Source organism: Lycium barbarum, chromosome 3 (genome assembly GCF_019175385.1).
Source record: "Lycium barbarum isolate Lr01 chromosome 3, ASM1917538v2, whole genome shotgun sequence".
NCBI classification, from domain to species: Eukaryota; Viridiplantae; Streptophyta; class Magnoliopsida; order Solanales; family Solanaceae; genus Lycium; species Lycium barbarum.
This window is the reverse complement of record NC_083339.1, coordinates 147,508,643-147,533,157: the sequence shown is the minus strand read 5'-3', so window position 1 is coordinate 147,533,157 and position 24,515 is coordinate 147,508,643. Positions and strand designations below refer to the sequence as shown.

Here is a 24,515-nt window from a genome sequence, read left to right as displayed (position 1 = left end):
ATTTGTAACTATTTCCATTGTGTCTCAGTTTTTTAAATATTCTAATTATTAACTATATGTTATAGTACTTTTTATTAATTTTTTAAATATGTAAATTTTATTTTTAATTAATAATTGGGATTGGGCACTAATTGGTTATCCGCAATATGCCGGAAAACACCGAGTCTTTCCCGAGAAGAATATCTAATGATTGAAATTGTATTGTATAGTATTTTCTTCGGTCCAATTTTACCTGTGATGTTTTTCTTTTGCACACCTCTTTATAACTAAAATAATATCTCCGCGCTTTATTTCTATACTGACAGTCCAATATTATTTATTTTACTTTTTTTATTATTAAATTAAAACTATTATAAATAGTTAGAGCCTGTTGGATGGACTTATTTTAAGCAATTTATAAGCTGTTTTTAACTTATAAGCTGCTTTAGATAAGTTAAGTTAAACGGGCTCAATTATTTTTTTAAACTTATTTTAAACACAAAATAACTTTAAACTGGTCAGTCAAACACTCAAAGAAGTTGAAAACAGCTTATAAGCAACTTATAAGCCAATCCAAACGGGATCTTACTCATTATGCCTTGAGTTGATGCTTAAAAATATCATACACTATTACATTTAACAGATACGACCTATAAATAATAAAGTGGGTGCAAATCTATACAATTAAAGGTTCAAATCTCAGTAAAATCTAAAGCACCATGGGATTTCTCTTCAAAAAATACAATATGCTCCCTCTGTCTCAAATTATTTATCGTTTTTTTTTTTATATGCCTCTTAAAAAATACTCATTATTTAGGAGGAATATTTACTATTTTATCCTTTTTTATGTCTAAGTTATAATCTCTCCAATTAAATATTTATTTATGTGTCATTTTCATTAATGATAAAATTTTACTAAGGGTAAAATAGTAAAAAAATAATTAATTGTGCCTTGAAAATTTATAAAGACGAATAATTTGAGACAACTATTTTTAATGATCACGTGAGATAATTTGAGACATGGAGTATATTAATCCACTGTGGGTCTAAAAGCTAAAACTCTACATGGATTTGTCTCTAATAAATTCTCCTAAGTATACTTTAATTAAAAATAGTAGTCAAACAGTTCAACTCGACAAGAAAAAGAAGAAAAAAAGAGTAAAACTCGACAACCTCGTACAACAAAAGTCAAAACTGTCAAAACTGCTCGACTTTCTTCTTCTTCTTCTTCTGGGTTTTGCCATATACCATGTGAAAGTATTGTTTGAATTTAAGAAAAAATGGAAGGACACAACAATAATAAACCCCTTGATGTCTTTAACAATTTCAAGGGCCGACGTGCTGCTCTCATTAAGGCTCTCACCACTGGTTTTCTCCCGTCTTTATTTTCCTTTTTCTATAGTTTCAATTTTTGTTATCATGTTTATTTTTTCTTTAGTTAATTGATTTTTTTGTTTTTGGTATTTAGATGTGGAAGAATTCTTTAAGCAGTGTGATCCTGGTATGGTCCCTTTTATTCTTTGTCTTTTTTTTTTTTTTACTTAATCTAGACCAACTGAATTCTATTATGTCTCCTTTATAAGTTATCTGGCCAATATCACTCTAGTTATGTGGAATATTTTTTTTCCTTGCTCACCATATCATTGGTATCTATTTATTTTTGACAATGTTAACATATACCATTGGTATCTATAGTTATGGTTATAGTTTCTTTTTGAATTTTGGGTTATCAGTGGAATGGGAGAAAAGTCTGTTTTTGTAATAATTTGTATCTAAGTTATATGACGAGGAGGCGAATGCAGGATTTAAACTTGATGGTTCTTAGCGCTGAATTCATTGTGCTTTTTAAATTATGGGTTACTTGAAATTTTAATGAGTTCTCCCTTCATGTTTATGTTCCATGTTGAAATTAGGGTGTTCAGTTATATCCATAGTATATAAACTCGATTGCCCTCTGGTTATATCTTTCCACTGTAACTTGATTCTTCTTCTGCTTCAAGGAGGGGTAAAGATTTCCCTATAATGCTTGTTGAAATGAGAGCAATTGTTGGGTGTGCAAGCAAAATACCACATTGGTAGCTGAAAAGAAAAAAGGACTACTTATAAGGTATTGGTACTCTTAATGGCGTGAGGCCTTTTGGAGAAAACCGTGCGGGCTAATGCCAAAGTGGATAATATCACATCATATTAAGAGTATCTTTGGGCCGTTTTAGCCAACAACTGGTATCAGAACCAATGATGGCGGATGGGGCATGGGGCCCGGCTTAGTGCTTTTGCCTGTTTATGGGCCGGTTTACCACCTTTACCCATAGCTTTGAAGACGCATACACAGCCTTTGGACTTCGGTGACCGTTACGATGTGTTGGCACACAGACGTGTTTGAATCTCTAACCCGTGAATTACGGTAATGAGCCATGTGGAACTTAGTTCGAGGGGAAGATTGTTAGGTGTGCGAATAAAGTACCGCATTGATAGCTAAAAAGAAAAAAAAGCTACTTATAAGGTGTTGGATACTCTTAATGGTGTGAGGCCTTTTGGAGAAAACCGTGCGGGCTAAGCGCAAAGCAAATAATATCATACCATGTTAAAAGTATCTTTGGGCTGTTTTAGCCAACAAAAACAGGCATATACGGATCTACCTTATAATGAGGGAATCTTTTAGAAAATCTATTTATTATTAGCACTATGAAAGGTTTAAAATATCTCCCATGATGGTCACCTTGCTCTTAACATCATCAGTATTTTATCCATGTGTCTGAATTTTTATGTTTGAGGAGGCAATATTTTAAAATTTTCATTAATGTTAATAATGCATAGATTTTCTGAAAAATTCCCTCATTTTAAGGTAGATCTGCATGTGCACGTTCTCACATCAACAAGCATTATAGGGAAATCTTTACCCCTCCTTGAAGCAGAAGAAGAATCAAGTTACAGCATGTTTAGTTTAAATGAAGCACTTCTAATCCCGAGTCTCTTGATTTGCTTACTGCTTCCTTGCTTTTGTGGTGAAAAATGAGTATATATAGGTGACTAAGCTTTATAGTTGTACTTAGTGAGTTAGTGGTAGTTTATGAATGAAGACATTGTGCATCATGTTTTTGGAAGTGTTTATGGTTATACTGCTTTATATTCTGCGTTGAATTGCTTATCCTTGTGCCGAGGGTTTACCGGAAATAGCCTCATTGCCTCCCAAAGTAGGGGTAAGGCCTACATACACTCTACCCTCCCCAGACCCCACTCTGTGGGATTTCACAAGGTATGTTGTATTTATGGTTATAAACTATGTTGCTCAGACTCTTAAAAAATGCTAACAGGTGCCTGTCAGATCCTCCAAAAGTAGAGCAGATCTCTATGTGTTTAGTCTGTTTTATCTCGAGTTGCTTATGACATGATACTCCTATTGTTTCTTGTTTACGGTCAAACATATCAACTGTTTTTTAATGCAGAGAAGGAGAACTTGTGCTTGTATGGTATCCCAAATGAGCGATGGGAGGTCAGTTTGCCTGCTGAAGACTTACCACCAGAGCTTCCCGAGCCTGTTCTTGGTATTAACTTTGCTAGAGATGGGTTGCCAGAAAAGGAATGGCTTTCTTTCGTTGCCTATCACAGTGATGCTTGGTTGCTCGCTGTTGCCTTCTATACGGGTGCTAGATGTGGATTTGGTAAAGCTGACAGGTACTTCTTCTGACTCAATTCTTTTTCTGCAGCTAAAACTATAGATAATATAAGTTTAGCGATTATGCCTGTTCCAGTACCTCATCTGACTTTTTCTTGTATCCGCATCTGGTGGTGTTGATTCTGCTTCTCAGTGCATTAAGATTTTTCCTTCTGTGTGGGTTTTCTCAAATAAAATCATGCTTTCTGTTAAAAGAGGAAGCAATGCATCTGACTAATGGCTTTTTAGGTTGGTTATATAGTTTTAGATATTCTTGGTATCCAGCTAACGCTGCTTGGCCCTATTACTAGCAAGAGAAGCTAAAAGTAGTAAGCTTATTTAATTTCAGTTCATTGTATTTTGCACCTTTGATGCATGTTTTACTTTCTGGGAAAAATCATCAAAGTGTCTTCTGGTCCGAATCTGAACTTTTTACTTACCTAAAATGGGAGTACTACCCTGTGAAATGAATTTTTGCCCAAATTTGTAATAGCACCTATAAGACTTAGGCAGGAAGAATGGAGGATGTTCAAGATCTAGAAGTCGTTGATTAGTTTTATAAGGTAATATATATCCCTTTTACTCCCTATAAAATGTTTACATTTGAATCAAAACCTATTGTTTCAGTGATCTTGTAAGAAGATGAAGAGCTTAAAGAAGGAAAATCGCAAAGAAAATGACAGGATGCATAATGAAAAAATACACATAGAAAAGGTGTGAAAAATGCAAATATCTTGTTGTTGAATATTGATTTGAATGTGAAGTTTATCATCTTGCACTTATAGAAACGAGCTGATAGAAGCCTACTAGGAGGTGTGGCTGTTAACAGGTTAATAAGGTTCATATAGCTTGGTTTATTCATGTATGGATTGCTCTCAAATGAGTGTTAATCAGTTGAACTCTGGTTACTCGATGTTGTATGATCAACACAACTCATGTGTCTGGTGGATATTCGCATTTAGCCGAGTCAACCAAAAGCAAACAGTATGCAATTCTAAATAATGTTCTTCGAAAAGCAGCTCAAATTGAAGGCAATATGAAAGTGCATGGTCCAACTTAAATTTGTTTCTGCACTTTTGTGTTTGTTATATGTGAAATCTTGCATACTGAATGGTGATGCTAATCAGAAGCCCTTGTTTAAACTTTGTGCTTAGAGTGCTAGTACATTCATATTTCTATATTAAGCTACCAGATATCATCTTTTGCTACAGAACTATACCACATCAAAATATGTCAACTGGGCCTCAATTGTGACAGAACTCATTGTGCTTTCACAACTCATGAAGTTTACTTTACTATGTTGTTTTCCACGCTCATTAGTTGCCTTCTCTTTTCCAGGAAGAGGCTCTTCGACATGATAAATGATCTGCCCACAATACATGAAATAGTGACTGGTGCTGAAAAGAAGCAACAAAAAGAAAAATCTAGAGTCTCTAATCAAAGTAAAAACAAATCCAAGACAAACGCCAAAAAGGTAACTGATTATGTTCCAAAATTATGCTTTATTTGCATGTCAGCTGTAGCATCATCTTCTATCTTCTGTTATAACTTTTTACATGCTGCATTGCTTGTCGTTACTTATGGTTCTTGTGGCATATCTTGATTAAGTACCTCTCACGTTCTCCTTTAAATTTCAGATTTTCTGGTTTTTGGGCTAGTTTTTGCATATATAGCTTGTCTAGGACGAGCTTTATTGGTTTTGATCTTTCAATTTTCAATTGTGTCATAGCCTTCTACCACATGATCTTCCACTATGTTATAGCCTTTTGTTTTCTTTTGCACTTGCAAAAACAGAGGGCAGTGGAGTATCGGGGGAAGGTTACCAAGAGGCAGCAAAAATACGAAGAAGAAGATGATGATGATGATGATGATGATGATGAAGAAGAAGAAGAAGAAGAAGAAGAAGAAGAAGAAGAAGAAGATGAGGATGGATTGGATACGGAGAAGGATGAAGAAGAGGAGCAAGGTGAGACACTGTGCGGTGCATGTGCGGAGAAGTATACAGAGGATGAATTTTGGATATGTTGCGACAAATGTGAAACATGGTTCCACGGCCAGTGTGTGAAGATTACCCAGGCCAAGGCCAAGTTCATTAAGCAATATAAGTGCCCACCTTGCAGCAGCAGAAGATCCCGGACCTAGTGTAGAGAATATTGTGAATGTAGAGTTCTCCTGCTGTTAGATGCAGCCTCTGTTTTCGTTAGTTAGGCTATTCATTGATGTTTGGCGGAATTGGTTGAACTTCAGTCATATGAAATTTTAGACTATTTTATCTGAATTAGGCTTGAAACGCATGTCTAAAGTTGTTTTGAAGTGGATAGACGTGTAAAAATTTATAAACTTTTCTTCCTCTTCCCTCCGTTTCCTCTTCCTCCTCTACTTCAAGTCATCAAATTTGGGAGTTGTTTGAGGAGATGTTGCTTGAGAATTGACCATGCATTTAATATCAGTTAGGTGTATGACCGGTATATAACTTGTAAACCTAGTTTCGGTGTTGCTTATGCAACTTTGTCGCAAAAGGTTGTATAGTGAACTCTGTGGAACTTTGAAGTGTTAATTTTATTAAACAAAAATAGCACTAAGGATGTACTTGTTTATCCCACTCAGCTCGCTATCATTAGCTTTATTTTCTAAATTAAATTTCGGTTGATTAGGACGAAGTTTTTAATAATCTTAGCTAGTATATTTTGAACAGTTCCGGTAGGTAGGGTGTACTGTTTAAAGAATTGCTAAGCTGAATATAAAATGCGAAAAGCAATCAGGTTTTCCCACTCAAGGGGAGAAGAAAAAAAACAGAAGAAAAGGTGGTTGCTCATATAATTGTTACATATAGACAAAAGTCTTATTAATAGAAATTTATGCATAATGGTCGGCTACTTGTGTTGTTGTTAACCACTATCATTGGCCTCCTGAATATTAAACATTAAGATATTCTACTACATCTAATCCCCTAATGTTGGGTAATCACGTCGCCCCCACCACATTTTCCCGTCTCATAAATTCAACAATTACAATTATATCTCAGTCCCAAATAAGTTAGAGTTAACTATATGAATTCACACTAATCATGTTTCACCATTTAAGCTCTAACTCATGTTCCAATGATATATGAGTCATGAATTGACAAGTTTTACGCGAATTGTCAACCTATCGCAATGTCTTCGTGTATCAAACTTTAATGCTGACAATATGAGCAAGCTCATTGCCGCGAGTACCTGTCACATTAACTCGAGAAAAGAAATACCTAAAACTTTCTTGTGCACGCAACAAGTTCAAAATAACACCATTATCAGGGAGAAAGCAGAAGCTTATCTACAATTGGCTGAGATTAGCTAAAAGTCAATTAAGTCCACTACAGATTCCCATCTTACAATTTGTTCAGTACCTGAGAAGGATAGATTCCTACTCTTTGGCTCCATTCTTGAAAAAGAAAAGTTCTTAAAGGAAGAAGAGATATCACACGTTGAATTCAGTAACACACAAAATAAGCTTAGTGAACTGAACTAATATATACAGATTCATACTTTGTACATGAAACCACTTACATTCATCATTATTTTTGTTCTTGATCTAGGCTTGTTTATGTTTAAACTCAGCATACTGATTCTAAAACAAAAAAGATCATCATTCAAAAAATAAAACTTATACATGGATCAAAGAGAACTTATACTGTCTATTGGGTTCATGATGCCCAACTTTCTTGATTCTTTGTGGAGAGGCGTTTGAGGAATTCATAAGTAGTTATCATTGTAGTTGCAGACATTGACATTGAAGCCCATCTAGGACCTAATCCTCTGTAACAAGCCATCCACCCGCCTTCCCTTACTAAATTCCTAACCGTTTGAGCTACCGTTGGCCCTCCTCTTCGACCATTTTCATCGCCATCCAGGACTTGTAATCTTGTCTTAATTGTGTCTAATGGTGTTGTAATCAGAGCTGAAATTCCGCCAGCCATGGCAGCGCTCACTCCCTGAACCATCATAACAGTCTTCGAATCGGGCCTCAAAGTAGTGTTACCACCATTCTTGCTTAAGTAACATCCATATCCACTCCAAACAAGCCGTTGAGTAACGGAATAAGATGCCCACCAAAGCGCATTGGATGGTGCGTATGTCAAAATTGAAAACCCGAACCCTCTGTAGAGTCCTTTAGGTCCATCTGTTTGAAGGATTCTCCGAAAAGCATCAATTCCATTGAGATATTTACACGAACCATGAGTCCCTTGCACCATGAGCCGCTGGCTCACCACATCGACTGGTGTCCACACCAATTGTGCGGCCACAGCTGCGCTCAGCCCAGCTGCAGCGCCAGCTATGGCCGCAGCAGTAGGCTCGGGGACCCCGAGCCTAACCGTGGCCGTACCGACGTTACTCTTTGTAACCTCGAGTGCGGTCATATAAACTGCCCTAGCAGGGATTGTACCCATCAATGAAGTACCAAACCCACGATACAACCCGCGAATTCCTTCGTGATTAACGACGGAGAAGGCAGTTTTGAAGCAGGAAAGGTGAGCTTGCGCTACTTGTTGGCGAGTTTTTAACACCACAACAGGATAAAGTGCAGTTGAAACACCGGAAAATAAGGCGGCGCCGAGGAAGAAAAACTTGGATTTGTCCAGCATTTTCCAGTCTATATCAGCTGGTAACTGAATTTGCTGCCCCGGTTCCTCCTCCGCTGCACCTAAACTCATTTTCGATTCGGTCTCAATTTTATCAATCCTTTTTTCCTCCTGAACTCTGTCTTACTCAAGTTCAGAAGTGTATAGTAGAAATTGATCAGAGGGGCTTGCTCACTCTTCAGCTTCAATGTAAAGTAAAGATTGTGGGTTCGAATCACCGACAAAGCAGAAAGGTGGGAGCTCCTACGGTGGGGAAGAAAAAAAAAAACTGGGTCTCAATTTCTCAATCCTTTTTTGCTCCAAGACTCAGTTTCATTCACGTCAGAAATACAGTAGAAGCTGACAAGAGGGGCTTGCTCAGGTCGTAAGCACCCTTCACCTACCACCTCTAATCTTCAAGTTGTGGGTTCGAGTCACGAGGGTTATCCTACTAGGACTACAGAAAGAACAACGGGTGATAGAAAATTGAAGCTAGATGGAAAGCGGAAGGATTTTTTTCGTTGGCGAATCCATATTTTGGATCGGAAATGGGTAATAGCAAAAGGACCTAACATTTCTGTGTCCATACTTTATGAAAATAGATCATATTCATGGATTAGAGAAATCAGAACCGCAAAAAGATTGGTAAAACTCACCGGAGATATTCAATTTCCGAAAGCCAATTTTTAATAAGAGAACTAAAGGTGAGCTATGCTATTTGTGCTTCTTTCTTCAGATGTGCGCTTTTTTTAATATCTCTTGAGTATGTATTTTTGTAAATGGTATTTGGATAGAGTGGAAAAGGAAAGCACGTGTCAACTGTCAATTTGCAGAGTGGTTAGGGTTATATTCGTCCGAGCAAGTTGATGTTGTTCCACAACGACGACATACTGACGTGCCCAACCTTATCCTTTCAGCAAAAACCAATCAGCTGCGTGCAGGTTCTTCCCTGTACCTGCATTTGCCTAATTGTTGGATTGATTTGCCATCTAGCAGGCCCAATCAACACGATGCGGTTTGTTGATAATTTTGGAAACGGAAAGGTACAAAAATACCGAGAAATGGCTCACAGATACCCTTCATCCACCTATTGATAAAAAAAATATTTTTTCATCCACCTATTTGATCCAAAAATATCCCTGACTTATTTTTTTAGCTCAAAAATACCCCTCAAACTAACACCTAATTTTTTTAATTTTAAAATATCACGTGACTTGTTTCAATTGGCCACATATTATTTAATTTAAAAATTACCCTACCCATTTGATCTAATTGTCCTCCTTACAACCACTTCACGTTGGGCCATGCTTGTCCGAACATTCGTCCTTCTCCTATCAAGGCCATAGCCATTTCTCTTTTGCCGGTGCATTTCAACCCAAATTGTTAGGCAGGTCTCGATGACAATGATCCATTACAAACAAGTTTACAAAAGATAAAACGATGGATAGAGAGAAACATAGAACGTCCTCCATTTTAGACCTCAATAACAACTATATCCTCCTCAATATATGTTTTTGCATGATACCAACTATGAAATTTTCGACTATTATTTATGGATTAAATTTACCATACAAACAGCAAACAGGAGAATTTAACATTTGCATATACACCATTTTCCAGTTGCTACTAAATGAAAAAAACAAGATAAATTTATATATGGGTTTAATTTTTAAATTAAATAATACATGTGGTCAATCAAAACAAGCCACGTGGCATTTTAAAATTGATAAAATAACATCAAAATTAGGGTGTTAGTTTGAGGGGTATTCTTGAGCAAAAAAAAAAATAGGTTGGTGGTATTTTTGGACCAAATAGGTGGATGGAGGGGTATTTTTGGATCAATATGTGGATGAAGGGTATTTGTGAGCCATTTCCCGTTGGGGTATTTTTGGACCTTTTCCGTTTTGGAAATAAAAATTTGTATTTGGATACTCACTACTCTATGAATTTCAAATATACACACTAACTTTCATATTTATTAAAATAAAATAAATGCTCCCTCTGTCTCAATTTATGTGTTACGTTTTCCTTTTTAGTCTGTCAAAAAAGAATAATAAATTTATATATTAGAAATAATTTAAATTAAAACTTCTCCTATTATCCTTAATGAAATGATTTACAGCTACACAAATTCCTTTCACTTATTTTAGATCACAACTTTCAAGATTCTTCCTTTTTTTCGTTAAACTTTGTATCTAGTTAATATATCACATAAATTAGGATGGAGAAAATAATTAAGTTTCTAATATTACAGTCGTTCAACAAATTAACAGAATACCTCAAAGGAATATTATTTTTCTTAAAATAGGTTATGATTCATGCATCCGAAGGTGGGACGCGAATACAACAATTGGGCATGTGCCCATGTGACAAGAGATAAGCGCCGGTGGCACTACCAAGCCCGCCATGTCCAGTTGATAAGCTTTCATGTCTATTTTATAGGTGTTCTAATTAGGTCATGAAAATATGTTCTAACAACGTATCTGAGGCGGATTCAGGATTTAAAGTGTGTGGGTTTCTAATAAATTTTTATTCATATACAGTAATAACTAGGAGCGGCAAACGAGCAGGTCGGGTCGGATTAGACATGAGCGGGTAAAAAACGAGTTAACCAAAAACAAATAAAATATCCGATCCGCCCATAGTTAACACGAACAAAAAATGAATTAATCAAGGGATAATATGAATATGACTTCAGGAATAGTCAGATGAAAACACAAGCTAAAAACTAAAATAAGCTTTAACTCCGAGAAAGCAAGAGCTCATGAAAAATAACAAGCAGACAAATGAGTATTAATATTATGAATATCCATTTTTTAGTGGATAATATCGATAATAGTCATATTTGATCCATTTTTAAAAAGTAGGTTATCCAACTCATATTCAATGGTTATATTAGATAGTTACTTAATTTTTTTATCCATTTTGTCGGTGCTAGTAATAACTAAAAAAACGAGTATTGTATTCAATAAATATTATATATATTTACAAATTAACAAACCACTTAAACATAACATACATTTTTGCAAGAGGTGGGGCATGAGATGGTTAATTGAAAATTAAAAATTTTTAACATAATATAAGAGAAAACAAAGTAAAAGAATGAGAAATTATTGTGGGGTTTTCATTTGGCTGGTATAGTGTTTTAATTTGGTTGGTCTAGTGTGCAGTGTTTTGTAGAAAACAAAAACAAAAGAGAGAAAAGAATAGCTTTAGAGTCCCTTTTTTGACACAATTCTGGCATGCTTAGATCCTCACCGCAATTACCCAAATGAAAAAAATACTAACAATTACATGAAATTATAATTAAAAAAATTGAAAATGAAAAGAAAGGAAATAAAAGATAAATATTGTAAAAATAAAAAATATACTTTAAAATAAAAAAGAAACTAATATAAAAACAAAATGATAGAAATTAAATGTTAACCTTATAATTACACCAATTTTCCTACTAATCATGTAATTAGTTAGCTAAATAAAAATGTCAAACTGTATGAGAAATTTTTATTCTGTGTAACTCACAGGACGTCATACTTGGGTGAGACTTGCTATTGTTTGACACACGAAACAGTGGACCCTATCATTCACCTTACTCTCTTCCTCCACGCCCCTTATCTTCTTCTCTACCTTTTGTACCCTTTTCTTATAATAAATGATAAATTTAAGTTTCGCTCTCACAGCTTCTTTGCAACTAATCTTTGTACCACACACACAAAAAAAAAACATTGAATCTATGAAAACTTTCAACCACATCTTAGAAACCCAAGACATAGGAGAACCACCAAAGGACGAATCTTGAAGCAAGAAGGGCACGAAGAATTTAACTTAGTTAGCTATAATCAATGAGCAAATGCCAAAATTATGAAATAGTCTAATTCGGAAAATATGCAGAGGATAAAGATATATTTGAATTGTGAAATTGCTTTGACATGTTCACTTAGTCTAAACACTTGCTTTCAATGATAGACTTTTGACCTATCCTTTTAAAAATAATTTATCAAGGCACAATTACAGAGAGCTCGAACATAGTTGAAAATATTGTGTTTGATATATTTGGGATTTTACTAGAAGGAAAATTTGACCAATTTGTTTTATTTTCTTTTTACTTTCTCAATTTCTACTCTTCTTCTTGACCCTCTCTCCCCCCGCCACCCACCCCCTCAAACGCCAAAAGAAGATTGTCAAATTAAAGCAAGATTGTGAAATTAACAAAGCTAAGTGATTAGTAAGCAAAAATTAATTTCGATTTCACCAAATTACGTCACATAAAGTAGACAAGGGGGTGAAGTGAGAAATATTTAAGAAACGAGGAGATGGACCGGGATGTGAGGGAGAGAGTGATGGTGAATACGAGGGAGAGAGAGTGAGGTAAACGATGGGGTCCAATGTTACATGTGTCAAACAATAGCAAGTCTTACTCAAGTATTACGTGGCGTGTCTCATATAGAATAAAATTTCTCGAATAGTTACCAATTATACTCAAATGCCCTTAGTATAATTCACCAATAATTTAATCACGTGAAGCAGCCAAGCCCTTGTAAGCCGTCCGATCAGTTCGATGTAACACGTGGCAACATCTTAGAGAGGACCGTTAAGGGCTGATCATTACCAGATGTCTATGGCTCGTAAATACGTCAAATCCCCGCCCAGTTAGCTTTACAGCCCCCATTGTGTGCACAACAATGGCGGCTTCTTCTTGCATGCTCAGATCCTCTTTCCTCTCTCATTGTCCTCAACTTCATCATCAATCAAATACTCCTAAATCCAATAATTACTTCTTCAATCCAATTAAAGCTACAGCATCTACAAATGACGCAATTACCCCTTCTCCTCAACCGCAGAAACACCGCCGCCACGCCGATGAGAACATCCGTGAAGAGGCGGCGCGCCGCAACAGCTCCTCCCACAATTTCTCCGCCAGGTAGGCGGAATCAAAGTTTTGAGTTTATGAGTTCTGAATAAAAAAATATAGCTTGTTGCATTATAAATAAATTATTATGAAATTCTAATACTCTCTCCTTCCATTTGTACTTCCATTTTTCTTTGTTCACACCTTATGGAGCTATAAATAGAATGACAATTCTAAGTCATTTTGAAGTCGATCAAACAAACATTAAAAGTTATGGAGTCTCTAACAATTTTCCTTATGCAACCCCTAAACTTGTCCCTTTTTTCCATTTTGGCACCTCAACTTAGTTTTGTTCCTATTGAACCCCGAACTCGTCCTAAAGTGTGTCTATTAAACCCCTTAAATCTAAGTTTTAGTAGAAACAAAAATTAAATTAGGGAAATGAAGGTGGAGTAATACTTTAGACATGTGGTAAGCTATTCTTTAGGTCATGATGTATTGGTTTTTGCTGGTTCTGCTCTTTCACTGTCAGCTTAATTAAAAGCCACTTTTTTTCCCCTCTCAATTGTTGTTAATCTTAGCTAAAAGATGGCATAATTAAATTAGAATATATATTAGCATGTTGCTACATTGAAGATGGAATATTATGTAAGTCGGATTATGTTTGATAGACACACTTGAGGACGAGTTCAGAGGTTTAATAGGAACAACACTTAGTTGAGGTGTCAAACTGAAAAAAAGGGCAAGTTTAGGGGGCTGCATATGCATTAAGCCAGTTAATAATAAGGGTAAAATATGTGTGAAATGGTAAATTATCTCTTGGTTTTCCTTCCGAAATCCGAACTAAACAAGTAAAAATGGACGGAGGGAGTACTTCATCTGTTTCAATTTATTTGTCTTGCTTTCCTTTTTAGTTCACTTCAAATAGAATGCCTCTTTCCTTTGTTTTGTAACTCTTTTGTTCCAACTTTCCATGTGACATGTTTTTGATTAAAGTGCATTTTGATACATTTACGTATCTTTTAGTTTAAGACTACTAGACTCAAAAGTCTTCTTTACTTTATTAAACTCAGTGTCAAGTTAATATTATACAAACAAATTGAAAAGGAGGGAGTACAAATATAGAGTTCCAACATATTTAATGGACTTTTAATATAAATATAGATTTCCAGTCAAAACTACTGGGTTATGTCGAACTCGTAACTGATACTCTAGCTTCACCTCTGCAGGTATGTGCCTTTTAATGCTGATCCCAGCTCTGATGAATGGTATTCTCTAGATGAAATTGTGTATCGAAGCCGCTCCGGTGGATTACTTGATGTTCAGCATGATATGAATGCGTTAAAGAAGTTTGATGGCCAGTATTGGCGCAACCTGTTTGATTCTCGTGTTGGTAAGACCACTTGGCCTTATGGATCAGGTGTTTGGTCTAAGAAGGAATGGGTCCTACCTGAAATTGATAGTGATGATATTGTTAGTGCTTTTGAAGGAAACTCTAATCTGTTTTGGGCTGAGCGTTTTGGCAAACAGTTCCTAGGCATGACTGATTTGTGGGTTAAACACTGTGGAATCAGCCATACTGGTAGCTTTAAGGATCTTGGCATGACTGTTTTGGTGAGTCAAGTAAATCGGTTGCGGAAAATGCATAAACCGGTTGTTGGCGTTGGCTGTGCTTCCACCGGAGACACGTCAGCTGCGTTGTCCGCTTACTGTGCATCTGCAGGCATTCCATCGATCGTATTTCTGCCTGCAAATAAGATATCCATGGCGCAATTGGTTCAACCAATAGCAAATGGGGCTTTTGTGTTGAGTATCGACACTGATTTTGATGGTTGTATGCAGTTGATTCGCGAAGTCACTGCTGAGTTGCCTATTTACTTGGCTAATTCATTGAATAGTTTGAGGTTGGAAGGACAAAAGACTGCAGCAATCGAGATTTTGCAGCAGTTTGATTGGGAAGTCCCGGAGTGGGTGATAGTTCCTGGTGGGAACTTGGGCAACATATATGCATTTTATAAAGGTTTTCAGATGTGCAAAGAGTTGGGGCTCGTGGATCGCATCCCTAGGCTCGTTTGTGCTCAAGCTGCCAACGCTAATCCGCTTTACTTGCATTACAAATCCGGTTGGAAAGACTTCAAAGCTGTGAAGGCGAACACAACATTTGCATCTGCCATACAGATTGGTGACCCAGTTTCTATAGACAGAGCTGTTTTTGCCCTGCAGAACTGCAACGGAATAGTGGAGGAGGCAACAGAAGAGGAGTTGATGGATGCTATGGCTCAAGCGGACTCGACTGGGATGTTCATTTGCCCACATACTGGTGTGGCATTGACTGCGTTGTTCAAATTGAGAAACAGTGGAGTCATTAATCCCACTGATAGGACAGTGGTTGTGAGTACAGCTCATGGATTGAAGTTTACTCAATCCAAGATTGATTACCACTCTAAGGAAATAAAGGACATGGAATGTCGGTTTGCTAACCCACCTATGGAAGTGAAAGCAGATTTTGGATCAGTTATGGATGTTCTGAAGAGCTATTTGTTGAGCAAAAATTCCAAGCAATGATTCGTTCTCAGTTTTTTATCATAGTAAGTTTGTACTATGTACTCCTTTTGTCAGCATTTGGTTCTTTATCGTCGTTAATTTGCCGTATAGAAATCACCAGATGGTAATTTGTTGAACTTTATTTTTGTATAACATTTTGCTTATTATTTGCATTGCTTTTGAGCTTCATAATGGAAACTGTCTTAATTCGACTTGTTTGGCTTGAATTATTTGACCCGGTTTAATCAATTTTTTCTAGTTGAATCAGCTTCATTGATCAAATTCGAAGTTTCACTAGTGGACAAAAAATTATAGGGCTATTACCTAAATAAGACTAAGTTTTATAATGTTAGTGTCACTATCTTAGTTAATCAGAAACAGTTTTTTATAATCTAAATTAAACAAGCACTGTGTTTTTAGTATCTTTAATGGGAATGTTAGACGACCTATTATCCTCTGTAGAGAACAGTAAAACAGGAGATATAAAACCTTAGGTGGTATAACTTGCCTTTGAAATTCTTGTATTTTCGTCACCGAGTGCTTGGAGTAAAAGGCAGATCTTTCTGTCACAAGAGAATCATATTTCTCTTAAAGTCTTTTGCCACGCTGAACAGGATATTGACACCTTAAAAAGAAATTGATTTGGATACTGCAGCTAGAAACTGGTATCTTATCTGATTAGTATTTCTTGCCTCTTTTACATGTGTATTCTTGCCATGCCCAGAAGGCTCTGGTTTGGCAATAGTTAGTAGTTTAGTACACTACAAAATCTGAAATCTTGAACCAACTTTAGTATTACCATTCACAAAACTAGTTGCTTGTGCATGCTCTATGTCACATGTGCCACGTTGGGTTGTAACATATTGAAGATTGTGACTGTGGGACTGTAATCTGCATTAATCAGTTAATAGGATATTTGGAACTGGAAATCTGGAGTAGCTTCCATTTATCTTTTTTTCATCAGTTTCAAGATAACTTATTGAAGTTGTCTCTAAGTATATAACATTTCTCGAAAACAATGGATTTTGCTAAGACTAGAGCAAATGGGAAATAAAGAATCTAATATAGGCAATATCAAATAGTTGGTCTTTTTTAAATGATGTTGGTGTATGTTACCCCACCAGCATAGTTACCGGGTAATCTGCCCACCAAATCTTAGGCATATGGAAAGAAATCTTTTTTGCCTCTGCTGGGATTTGAACTCGAGATATTATGGTGCTCCTCCTACTTCATTGACCACTAGGCCAGCTAATTTAAAGCTCTGTTACGTTCTAACAATATGAGGTCTGACTAGAAGTTAGAAATAAAAGCTTTACAGATTGTGTTAGTTTGATCCCTGTGAACAATTCAGGCCTTTATTCCTTTACCTCTATATTCAGTTCAGATTATGGCGATCTATTTGGTAGATCAGTCTAACCACTACCTCTAAATTACCTCGTGTGCATGCTTTTTGAACATTGCAAATTATAACCGCTTGGATGAAGAATGTGTACGTGATGAAATTTTAGGGTTGCGTATTGGAGTATAGACTGAAAGTGCAGCTGAAGAAGAATAAGATGAGGTGAAGGGTAAGCATCCAAATCCCAGCATGGCATTTTGTGTTAGTAGAATAGTTGATGTCTCACTCCGTACTATAGACCTTGCATTGTTGTCTTCAACTTTCAGTTGCTGAAGGGTCAAAGGTGCTTAATGATTTGCATTTCAGTCTGGGTGCTTGAAATAACTTTTTGGCTTGCTTTCATTCGGACCTATTTCTATTCCAGCATAGTTGAAATTTTCTGTTATTTTGGTTTCAAAACATCATCTTTGAGATAGGAGGGTTAACTATTCTTTAGTGTCGAACGAGAACAATATTTTGTTAGTTTGATTGGTCCATGTAGTTTGATTCACTGCTTGCTGCTTTGCCGTCATTTGGGGGAAGGATAACAATATCAGGTTTTTTTTCTTGATCTAGGGATAGCTCTGAAAAAGTTGCATTTGTACATTTTCGAGTTCCATTTTGAAATTAATTTTTTCATGCCTTTCTGCTCTGCGTAAATACTGATGTCTTCTCTTTATGGTGAGAAAAAAATCAGATTTTCTTGATGCAAGGAGTTTGTTTTGTACTGTAGGACCAAACATTAGTTCCTCTCTATCATACTCTGAACCCATCACTCAATATAAAAGTTATTGGGTATTGAACTTATATTTAGCCTTAAGAATTATGAGAAGCAGCACACGATCTCAAGGTATCCCCGTAATATCCTATAATTTTGTAGGTATAAAGTTCTATTGGTTCATATATTTCCAAAACAATTTAGTTCCCCACAATTAAATGCTAGCTGAAGACCACAAAGACATTTTAGGGGTCTAAAGAAAATTGTAGCTATGTTAACCCCACTTACAACTTAAGAGACAAGCAATTAATGAAAGTTTTATCTTTCCTACCAACCCCCCCCCCCCCCCCAAAAAAAAAAGGGGGGGGGGGGGGGGGGGGGGGAGACAAGTTATACTGTCCCAGTCACAAATATATCACTTGGAAGCACAACTATCTTAAGGTCACGTTTGAGATAATTCCTTTGACATCTTACATATATTTTATCTTTGTTTTCAAGAAAAAATTATCGTTGGATTCAATAGTTACTATCATTTTACTTAAGTGCTGCAAACTATTGGAGTATTACTAACTTCTTGTTGACAGCTTCTCGTGCAGTGTTATTCAGAGTCTGGAGCCTAAAGGATATAAAAATGCACAGTATAAACTAAAAGGGGGAAGCCTTTTATTTACAGACCAAAGCGGGTATAACGTGGATCAGTCCACGTTATACCCCAATTTTTTTTAATTGTCAGACTGATCACGGAAAAAAAAAATTAAAAAAAAATTAAAAGGTATAACGTGGACTGATCCACGTTATACAAATAATTTTATACAACGTGGATCAGTCCACGTTATACCATTAATATATATTTTCCTCCCTAACGTTTTACAAAATAGTTCGTAAGACATTGCCTCTATTTAAATCATATTCGGTTGTGTTTTTAATAAAAAAAAATTATTGATTTTTTTAATTTTAAAGCACATAGTTAATTTCAGTGATATAGTGATATAGTTAATTTTTTTGATTCGTTTCACTGACCTCCCCTCACGTTTCTAATATTACAGCTACCTCCCCTATTTTAACTTTTTCGTAATACCTATTTTATTCTATTTATCACTAATTAAAAAAAATAGTATATCTGGACTGATTTTCCCTCCTTAAGATCATACTCTTTTAATTAATTCTTATTTCGTCAATATCTCCTTTCTGGTAAACTAAAAATAAAATAAGTCAAACTGCTCTTCAGTCTTCTCAGCAGCTAGGGTTCACTTTTCGTATTCCTCTTCTATATACAAAATAAGAATTAATTAAAAGAGCATGATCTTAGGAGGGAAAATCAGTCCAGATTTTTTTATTATTAATAATAAATAGAATAAAATAGTTGTTACAAAAAAGTTAAAATAGGGGAGATAGCCGTAATATTAGAAACGTGAGGGGAGGTCAGTGAAACGAAGCAAAATATGAGGGGAGGTCTCTGAATTTTTCCCTAAAAGGAGAATAATACCTTCCCCACAAGATTTTGAAATTACATTTAACATTATAAGATTGAATTCCACTCCTAGAAAAGGTAGTAAAAGAAGAAAGTAATAACAATGCAAAACAACTGAATACAAATACAACCATAAAGAGAAATCCCAGGCCTTAGCTATATATCTAGCTAGGAACTAATTAAGATCAATAGATAAACAAACAAAGCTCAAAATACACACAACATGATACAAAGTATAGAAATGGTCATGGGAGCTTTAATTGAAGTAGGGTCGGAGCTAGCTCCGCATAAAAATTTAGAAAGCGTCAGCTCTTATAGCAAGACTAGTTAACTAGCACTTTCAACAATACAAAGGGCTTTCATTTAACAATGGGGAGCATTAGGGAGTTTGCATTTCTCAGGGAGCTGCATTGCGAGTTTAGGATCGATTCCCAGAGAAGGCAACCACTGGGAATTCTTGTAAGCGCAAAGGCAGCCCATGTCTGCCTTTGCCAGCGCGCTACAGCACTGTGCTGTAGGCGCCGAGGGATTAGGGGGAGTCACTGATGGTTTGCATGACATTAAACCTTCACCTGAAACGTTACATATTCCTTGTGCCTGTGACACCTCTATACTAACACTGCTTAACACTATGGCAACCAAAGCCAAAGTCACAGTTTTTTTGCCCAAGTAATGCTCCATTTCTATTTGTTTCTTTGATTTTTTCCTGAATCTATTTCAATTATCTTTGTGTGTGTGTGTGTAAGGAAACATCATGAGATAAAGGGTTTAAATAGCCTATGGGTAGGAATTAATGTGTTTGAGTGATTGGTTATGGGCCTGTGTGGTGTAAGGCATGGGAATCTTTGGATTTACTTTCTGGCAATGGTGTGGGTGTCACGGACTCTGGTTTTTGTGCAGTCAAGTGGCGATTCTCATTATCATCAGTAGCATTGACCCTTGATTATAAGATTATTTTTCCGTTTAAATTGGATTAGATCAGTTTAATAATTTAAATGAAGAAGTAAATATTCAAAGCTATATGGAAAAGTTACAATTCTTCTTATGTCAATATGATGAATGTTAAAATGTTAGTTAAAATTCACATAATTAGAATTTTGAGAAGTTAAAAGTGTTAAAATAAAATGAGATAAAGGGAGTATGTGACAGTATATTGATAATCCTCAGGATTCACTCATTCTCAAGTAGTGTCTCTGCCAAGTTTAACATACTCATCTCTTATGTCCAACCAATTCAGTTCCAAGAAGTAATAACATCCAAAACTGCTAGATAGATTTTCAAGTTTAGGCAATTGACTTTGAGGAACCTTCAAGGGAATGGATTGATTCGACTCTTTAACTGATATTCGAAAGCTAACCATGACGTAGACAAGTAATATACTACTAGTCATGACTTATACTTGCTAAACAAAAACTGGATAGGATTGGAGCACCATCTGAAAATTTCAAAAAGTAGAATATATTTTTATGGATTCAGCTTACTTGTAGGATTATGTGACTTTCCAAATGTTGCTGTTGAGGCCCTGTAATGATTTTTCTATAAAGTCTAGTCTCTTTATTCGTTGTAGTAATAATACATAAGTTGGCCAAAAAGTAAAAGAAAAAGGAGCAAAAAGCCTACATTCCTGTTTAGTCTATTGCATTTTTAGAATCGCACATTCTTTGGTGAGATTTAACATATAGTTACTGGTTATTAAGGTACAAATCGGATTTTATTGTATTGTAATCGAAATAGTTTTGGTAAGAGTCAAAATCTACTTTCAAGAATCTTTGAACTCTCTTAATACAACAATGGCTTTTTACGGTGCTTTCTGCAGTGCAAAGGGATGAGAATGTTAACAAAAATAAAACAAATAATAACCGTGTTTTCCGGTAAAAATGGATGTACCCGGATTCCAGTTAGAGATTTGTTTTTGTAGGGTTTGAAAACAAGTGAGTTGTATCCGATCCTGAAAACTCCACTAAAAGTTTAGAAATTAAGATAAATAAAGGATATACTGTGGATGATAGAATACGAGTCTGAATCCACGAGATCATTATATTATGCCAACAATGGTGTTTTTTAACAAGACTCAATGGATATAGAAAGATCCTGGGTCTACAAAATATGAGATACATCAAGTTGTCTTTTCTTCCCTCCTAAGCTATCCTTATATGAGCCAAAAACCAACTTTTCTATCCTAAAGGACATATGACGTGATGTGTTTGAAACACCAACGTTCGTTCGTGCCATGGCCCTCTAATCGAGGCCAACTGATGTGACGCGAGTTGTTGTGAATGGAAGACAGCTGTGAAGGCATCCCTGGTCATCCTAAGGCCTGATCCCTCGAAGATACCCAGATGCACATTTTCCCCGCTACAAACCGCACGCATGTATTCACAGATTGAGATAATTCAATTACTAAAAAAGTACTACTAACTTGTTTTTAACGGATGTTCCCTTGGCAATTTGAGATAAACAAATGTATCTCATATTTTGTAGACCTAGGATCTTTCTATATCCATTGAGTCTTGTTAAAAAACACCATTGTTGGCATAATATACTGATCTCGTGGATTCGGGCTTGTATTCTATCCATAGTATATCCTTTATTTATCTTAATTTCTAAACTTTTAGTGGAGTTTCCGGAGTCGGATACAACTCACTTGTTTTCAAACCGTACAAAAACAAATCTTTAACTGGAATCCGGGTACATCCATTTTTACTGGAAAACACAGTTATTATTTGTTTTATTTTTGTTAACAGACAGTTATTCTCATCCCTTTGCACTGCAGAAAGCACCGTAAAAAGCCATTGTTGTATTAAGAGAATTCAAAGATTCTTGAAAGTAGATTTTGACTCTTACCAAAACTATTTCGATTACAATACAATCAAATCCGATTTGTACCTTAATAACCAGTAACTATATGTTAAATCTCACCAAAGAATGTGCGATTCTAAAAATGTAATAGACTAAACAGGAATGTAGGCTTGCTCCTTTTTCTTTTACTTTTTGGCCAACTTATGTATTATTACTACAACGAATAAAGAGACTAGACTTTATAGAAAAATCATTACATGGCCTCAACAGCAACATTTGGAAAGTCACATAATCCTACAAGTAAGCTGAATCCATAAAAATATTTCTACTTTTTGAAATTTTCAGATGGTGCTCCAATCCTATCCAGTTTTTGTTTAGCAAGTATAAGTCATGACTAGTGGTATATTACTTGTTTACGTCATGGTTAGCTTTCTATTCATTTATCTGGTGACGGTCGAATATCAGTTAAAGAGTCGAATCAAATCCATTCCCGTGAAGGTTCCTCAAAGTCAATTGCCTAAACTTGAAAATCTATCTAGCAGTTTTGGATGTTATTACTTCTTGGAACTGAAGTGGTTGGACATAAGAGATGAGTATGTTAAACTTGGCAGAGACACTACTTGAGAATGAGTGAATCCTGAGGATTATCAATATACTGTCACATACTCCCTTTGTCTCATTTTATTTTAACACTTTAACTTCTCAAAATTCTAATTATTTGAATTTTGACTAACATTTTAACATTCATCATATTGACATAAGAAGAATTGTAGCTTTGAATATTTACTTATTCATTTAAATTATTAAACTGATCTAATCCAATTTAAACGGAAAAATAATCTTATAATCAATGGTCAATGCACCTGATGATAATGAGAATCGCCACTTGACTGCACAAAAACCAGAGTCCGTGACACCCACACTATTGCCAGAAAGTAAATCCAAAGATTCCCATGCCTTACACCACACAGGCCCATAACCAATCACTCAAACACATTAATTCCTACCCATAGGCTATTTAAACCCTTTATCTCATGTTGTTTCCTTACACACACACACAAAGATAATTGAAATAGATTCAGGAAAAAATCAAAGAAACAAATAGATATGGAGCATTACTTGGGCAAAAAAATTGTGACTTTGGCTTTGGCTGCCATAGTGTTAAGCAGTGTTAGTATAGAGGTGTCACAGGCACAAGGAATATGTAACGTTTCAGGTGAAGGTTTAATGTCATGCAAACCATCAGTGACTCCCCCTAATCCCTCAGCGCCTACAGCTCAGTGTTGTAGCGCGCTGGCAAAGGCAGACATGGGCTGCCTTTGCGCTTACAAGAATTCCCAGTGGTTGCCGTCTCTGGGAATCGATCCTAAACTCGCAATGCAGCTCCCTGAGAAATGCAAACTCCCTAATGCTCCCCATTGTTGAATGAAAGCCCTTTGTATTGTTGAAAGTGCTAGTTAACTAGTCTTGCTATAAGAGCCGGTGCTTTCTAAATTTTTATGAGGAGCTAGCTCCGACCCTACTTCAATTAAAGCTCCCATGACCATTTCTATACTTTGTATCATGTTGTGTGTATTTTGAGCTTCGTTTGTTTATCTATTGATCTTAATGAGTTCCTAGCTAGATATATAGCTCAGGCCTGTGATTTTTCTTTATGGTTGTATTTGTATTCAGTTGCTTTGCATTGTTATTACTTTCTTCTTTTACAACCTTTTCTCGGAGTGGAATTCAATCTTATAATGTTAAATGTAATTTCAAATTCTTGTGGGGAAGGTCTTATTCTCCTTTCAGAATTCTATTTAATAAAAAGGGAAAATTTCAGAGACCTCCCCTTATATTTTGCTCCGTTTCACTGATCTCCCCTCATATTTTGCTTCGTTTCATTGACCTCCCCTCACATTTCTAATATTACGGCTACTTCCCCTATTTTAACTTTTTTGTAACAACTATTTTATTCTATTTATTATTAATAATAAAAAAAATCTGGACTGATTTGCCCTCCTAAGATCATGCTCTTTTAATTAATTCTTATTTTGTATATAGAAGAGGAATACGAAAAGAGAACCCTGGCTGCTGAGAAGACTGAAGAGCAGTTTGACTTATTTTATTTTTAGTTTACCAGAAAGGAGATATTGACGAAATAAGAATTAATTAAAAGAGTATGATCTTAGGGAGGGAAAATCAGTCCTGATATACTATTTCTTTTATCAGTGATAAATAGAATAAAATAGTTGTTACGAAAAAGTTAAAATAGGGGAAGTAGCCGTAATATTGGAAACGTGAGGGGAGGTCAGTGAAACGAATCAAAACGTGAGGGGAGGTTTCTAAAAAATTTCCTAATAAAAATAGTACTTCATCCTAGTCCCTCCCCCCCCCCCCCCCCCCCCCTTTTTTTTTTTACTACTTAACGTTATTTAACGCTACTTAATTTAATTTAATAATACGTAATTCTATTTTTCTACTTCTTTTTAATCATACTACTCATCTGTGAACTTCCCGGTTGTCTTGCCCTGAGCAGTCACTTT

The 24,515-nt window shown here is 35.8% G+C and overlaps 5 protein-coding genes across 6 annotated transcripts; 3 read left to right on the top strand and 2 right to left on the bottom strand.

Moving 5' to 3' along the window:
* The first annotated feature begins 1,101 nt into the window (after positions 1–1,101).
* Positions 1,102–5,988, top strand: LOC132633498 (PHD finger protein ALFIN-LIKE 4-like). Its single transcript, XM_060349959.1, has 5 exons — positions 1,102–1,347; positions 1,448–1,480; positions 3,426–3,654; positions 4,973–5,108; positions 5,429–5,988. Exons 1-5 carry the CDS (start codon positions 1,260–1,262, stop codon positions 5,774–5,776), a joined length of 834 nt encoding a protein of 277 aa, XP_060205942.1. The 5' UTR covers positions 1,102–1,259; the 3' UTR covers positions 5,777–5,988.
* A 1,114-nt stretch (positions 5,989–7,102) lies between these two features.
* On the bottom strand, positions 7,103–9,021 carry LOC132633497 (uncharacterized). Its single transcript, XM_060349958.1, has one exon. The coding sequence runs from the start codon at positions 8,322–8,324 to the stop codon at positions 7,317–7,319; it is 1,008 nt and encodes a 335-aa protein (XP_060205941.1). The 5' UTR covers positions 8,325–9,021; the 3' UTR covers positions 7,103–7,316.
* A 3,839-nt stretch (positions 9,022–12,860) lies between these two features.
* LOC132633496 (threonine synthase, chloroplastic) lies at positions 12,861–17,649 on the top strand. Of its 2 annotated transcripts, XM_060349957.1 has the most exons (3): positions 12,861–13,152; positions 14,310–15,668; positions 17,133–17,649. In XM_060349957.1, exons 1-2 carry the CDS (start codon positions 12,914–12,916, stop codon positions 15,643–15,645), a joined length of 1,575 nt encoding a protein of 524 aa, XP_060205940.1. In that variant the 5' UTR covers positions 12,861–12,913; the 3' UTR covers positions 15,646–15,668; positions 17,133–17,649. The 2 variants fall into 2 exon arrangements, with proteins under 2 accessions (XP_060205940.1, XP_060205939.1); XM_060349956.1 differs by lacking the exon at positions 17,133–17,649 and having other exon boundaries at positions 14,310–15,836.
* A 1,394-nt stretch (positions 17,650–19,043) lies between these two features.
* Positions 19,044–19,951, bottom strand: LOC132634388 (putative lipid-transfer protein DIR1). The gene has a single exon (XM_060350646.1). The coding sequence runs from the start codon at positions 19,870–19,872 to the stop codon at positions 19,555–19,557; it is 318 nt and encodes a 105-aa protein (XP_060206629.1). The 5' UTR covers positions 19,873–19,951; the 3' UTR covers positions 19,044–19,554.
* Positions 19,952–23,015: 3,064 nt separating this feature from the next.
* Positions 23,016–23,817, top strand: LOC132634387 (putative lipid-transfer protein DIR1). The gene has a single exon (XM_060350645.1). The coding sequence runs from the start codon at positions 23,098–23,100 to the stop codon at positions 23,413–23,415; it is 318 nt and encodes a 105-aa protein (XP_060206628.1). The 5' UTR covers positions 23,016–23,097; the 3' UTR covers positions 23,416–23,817.
* Positions 23,818–24,515: the final 698 nt, after the last annotated feature.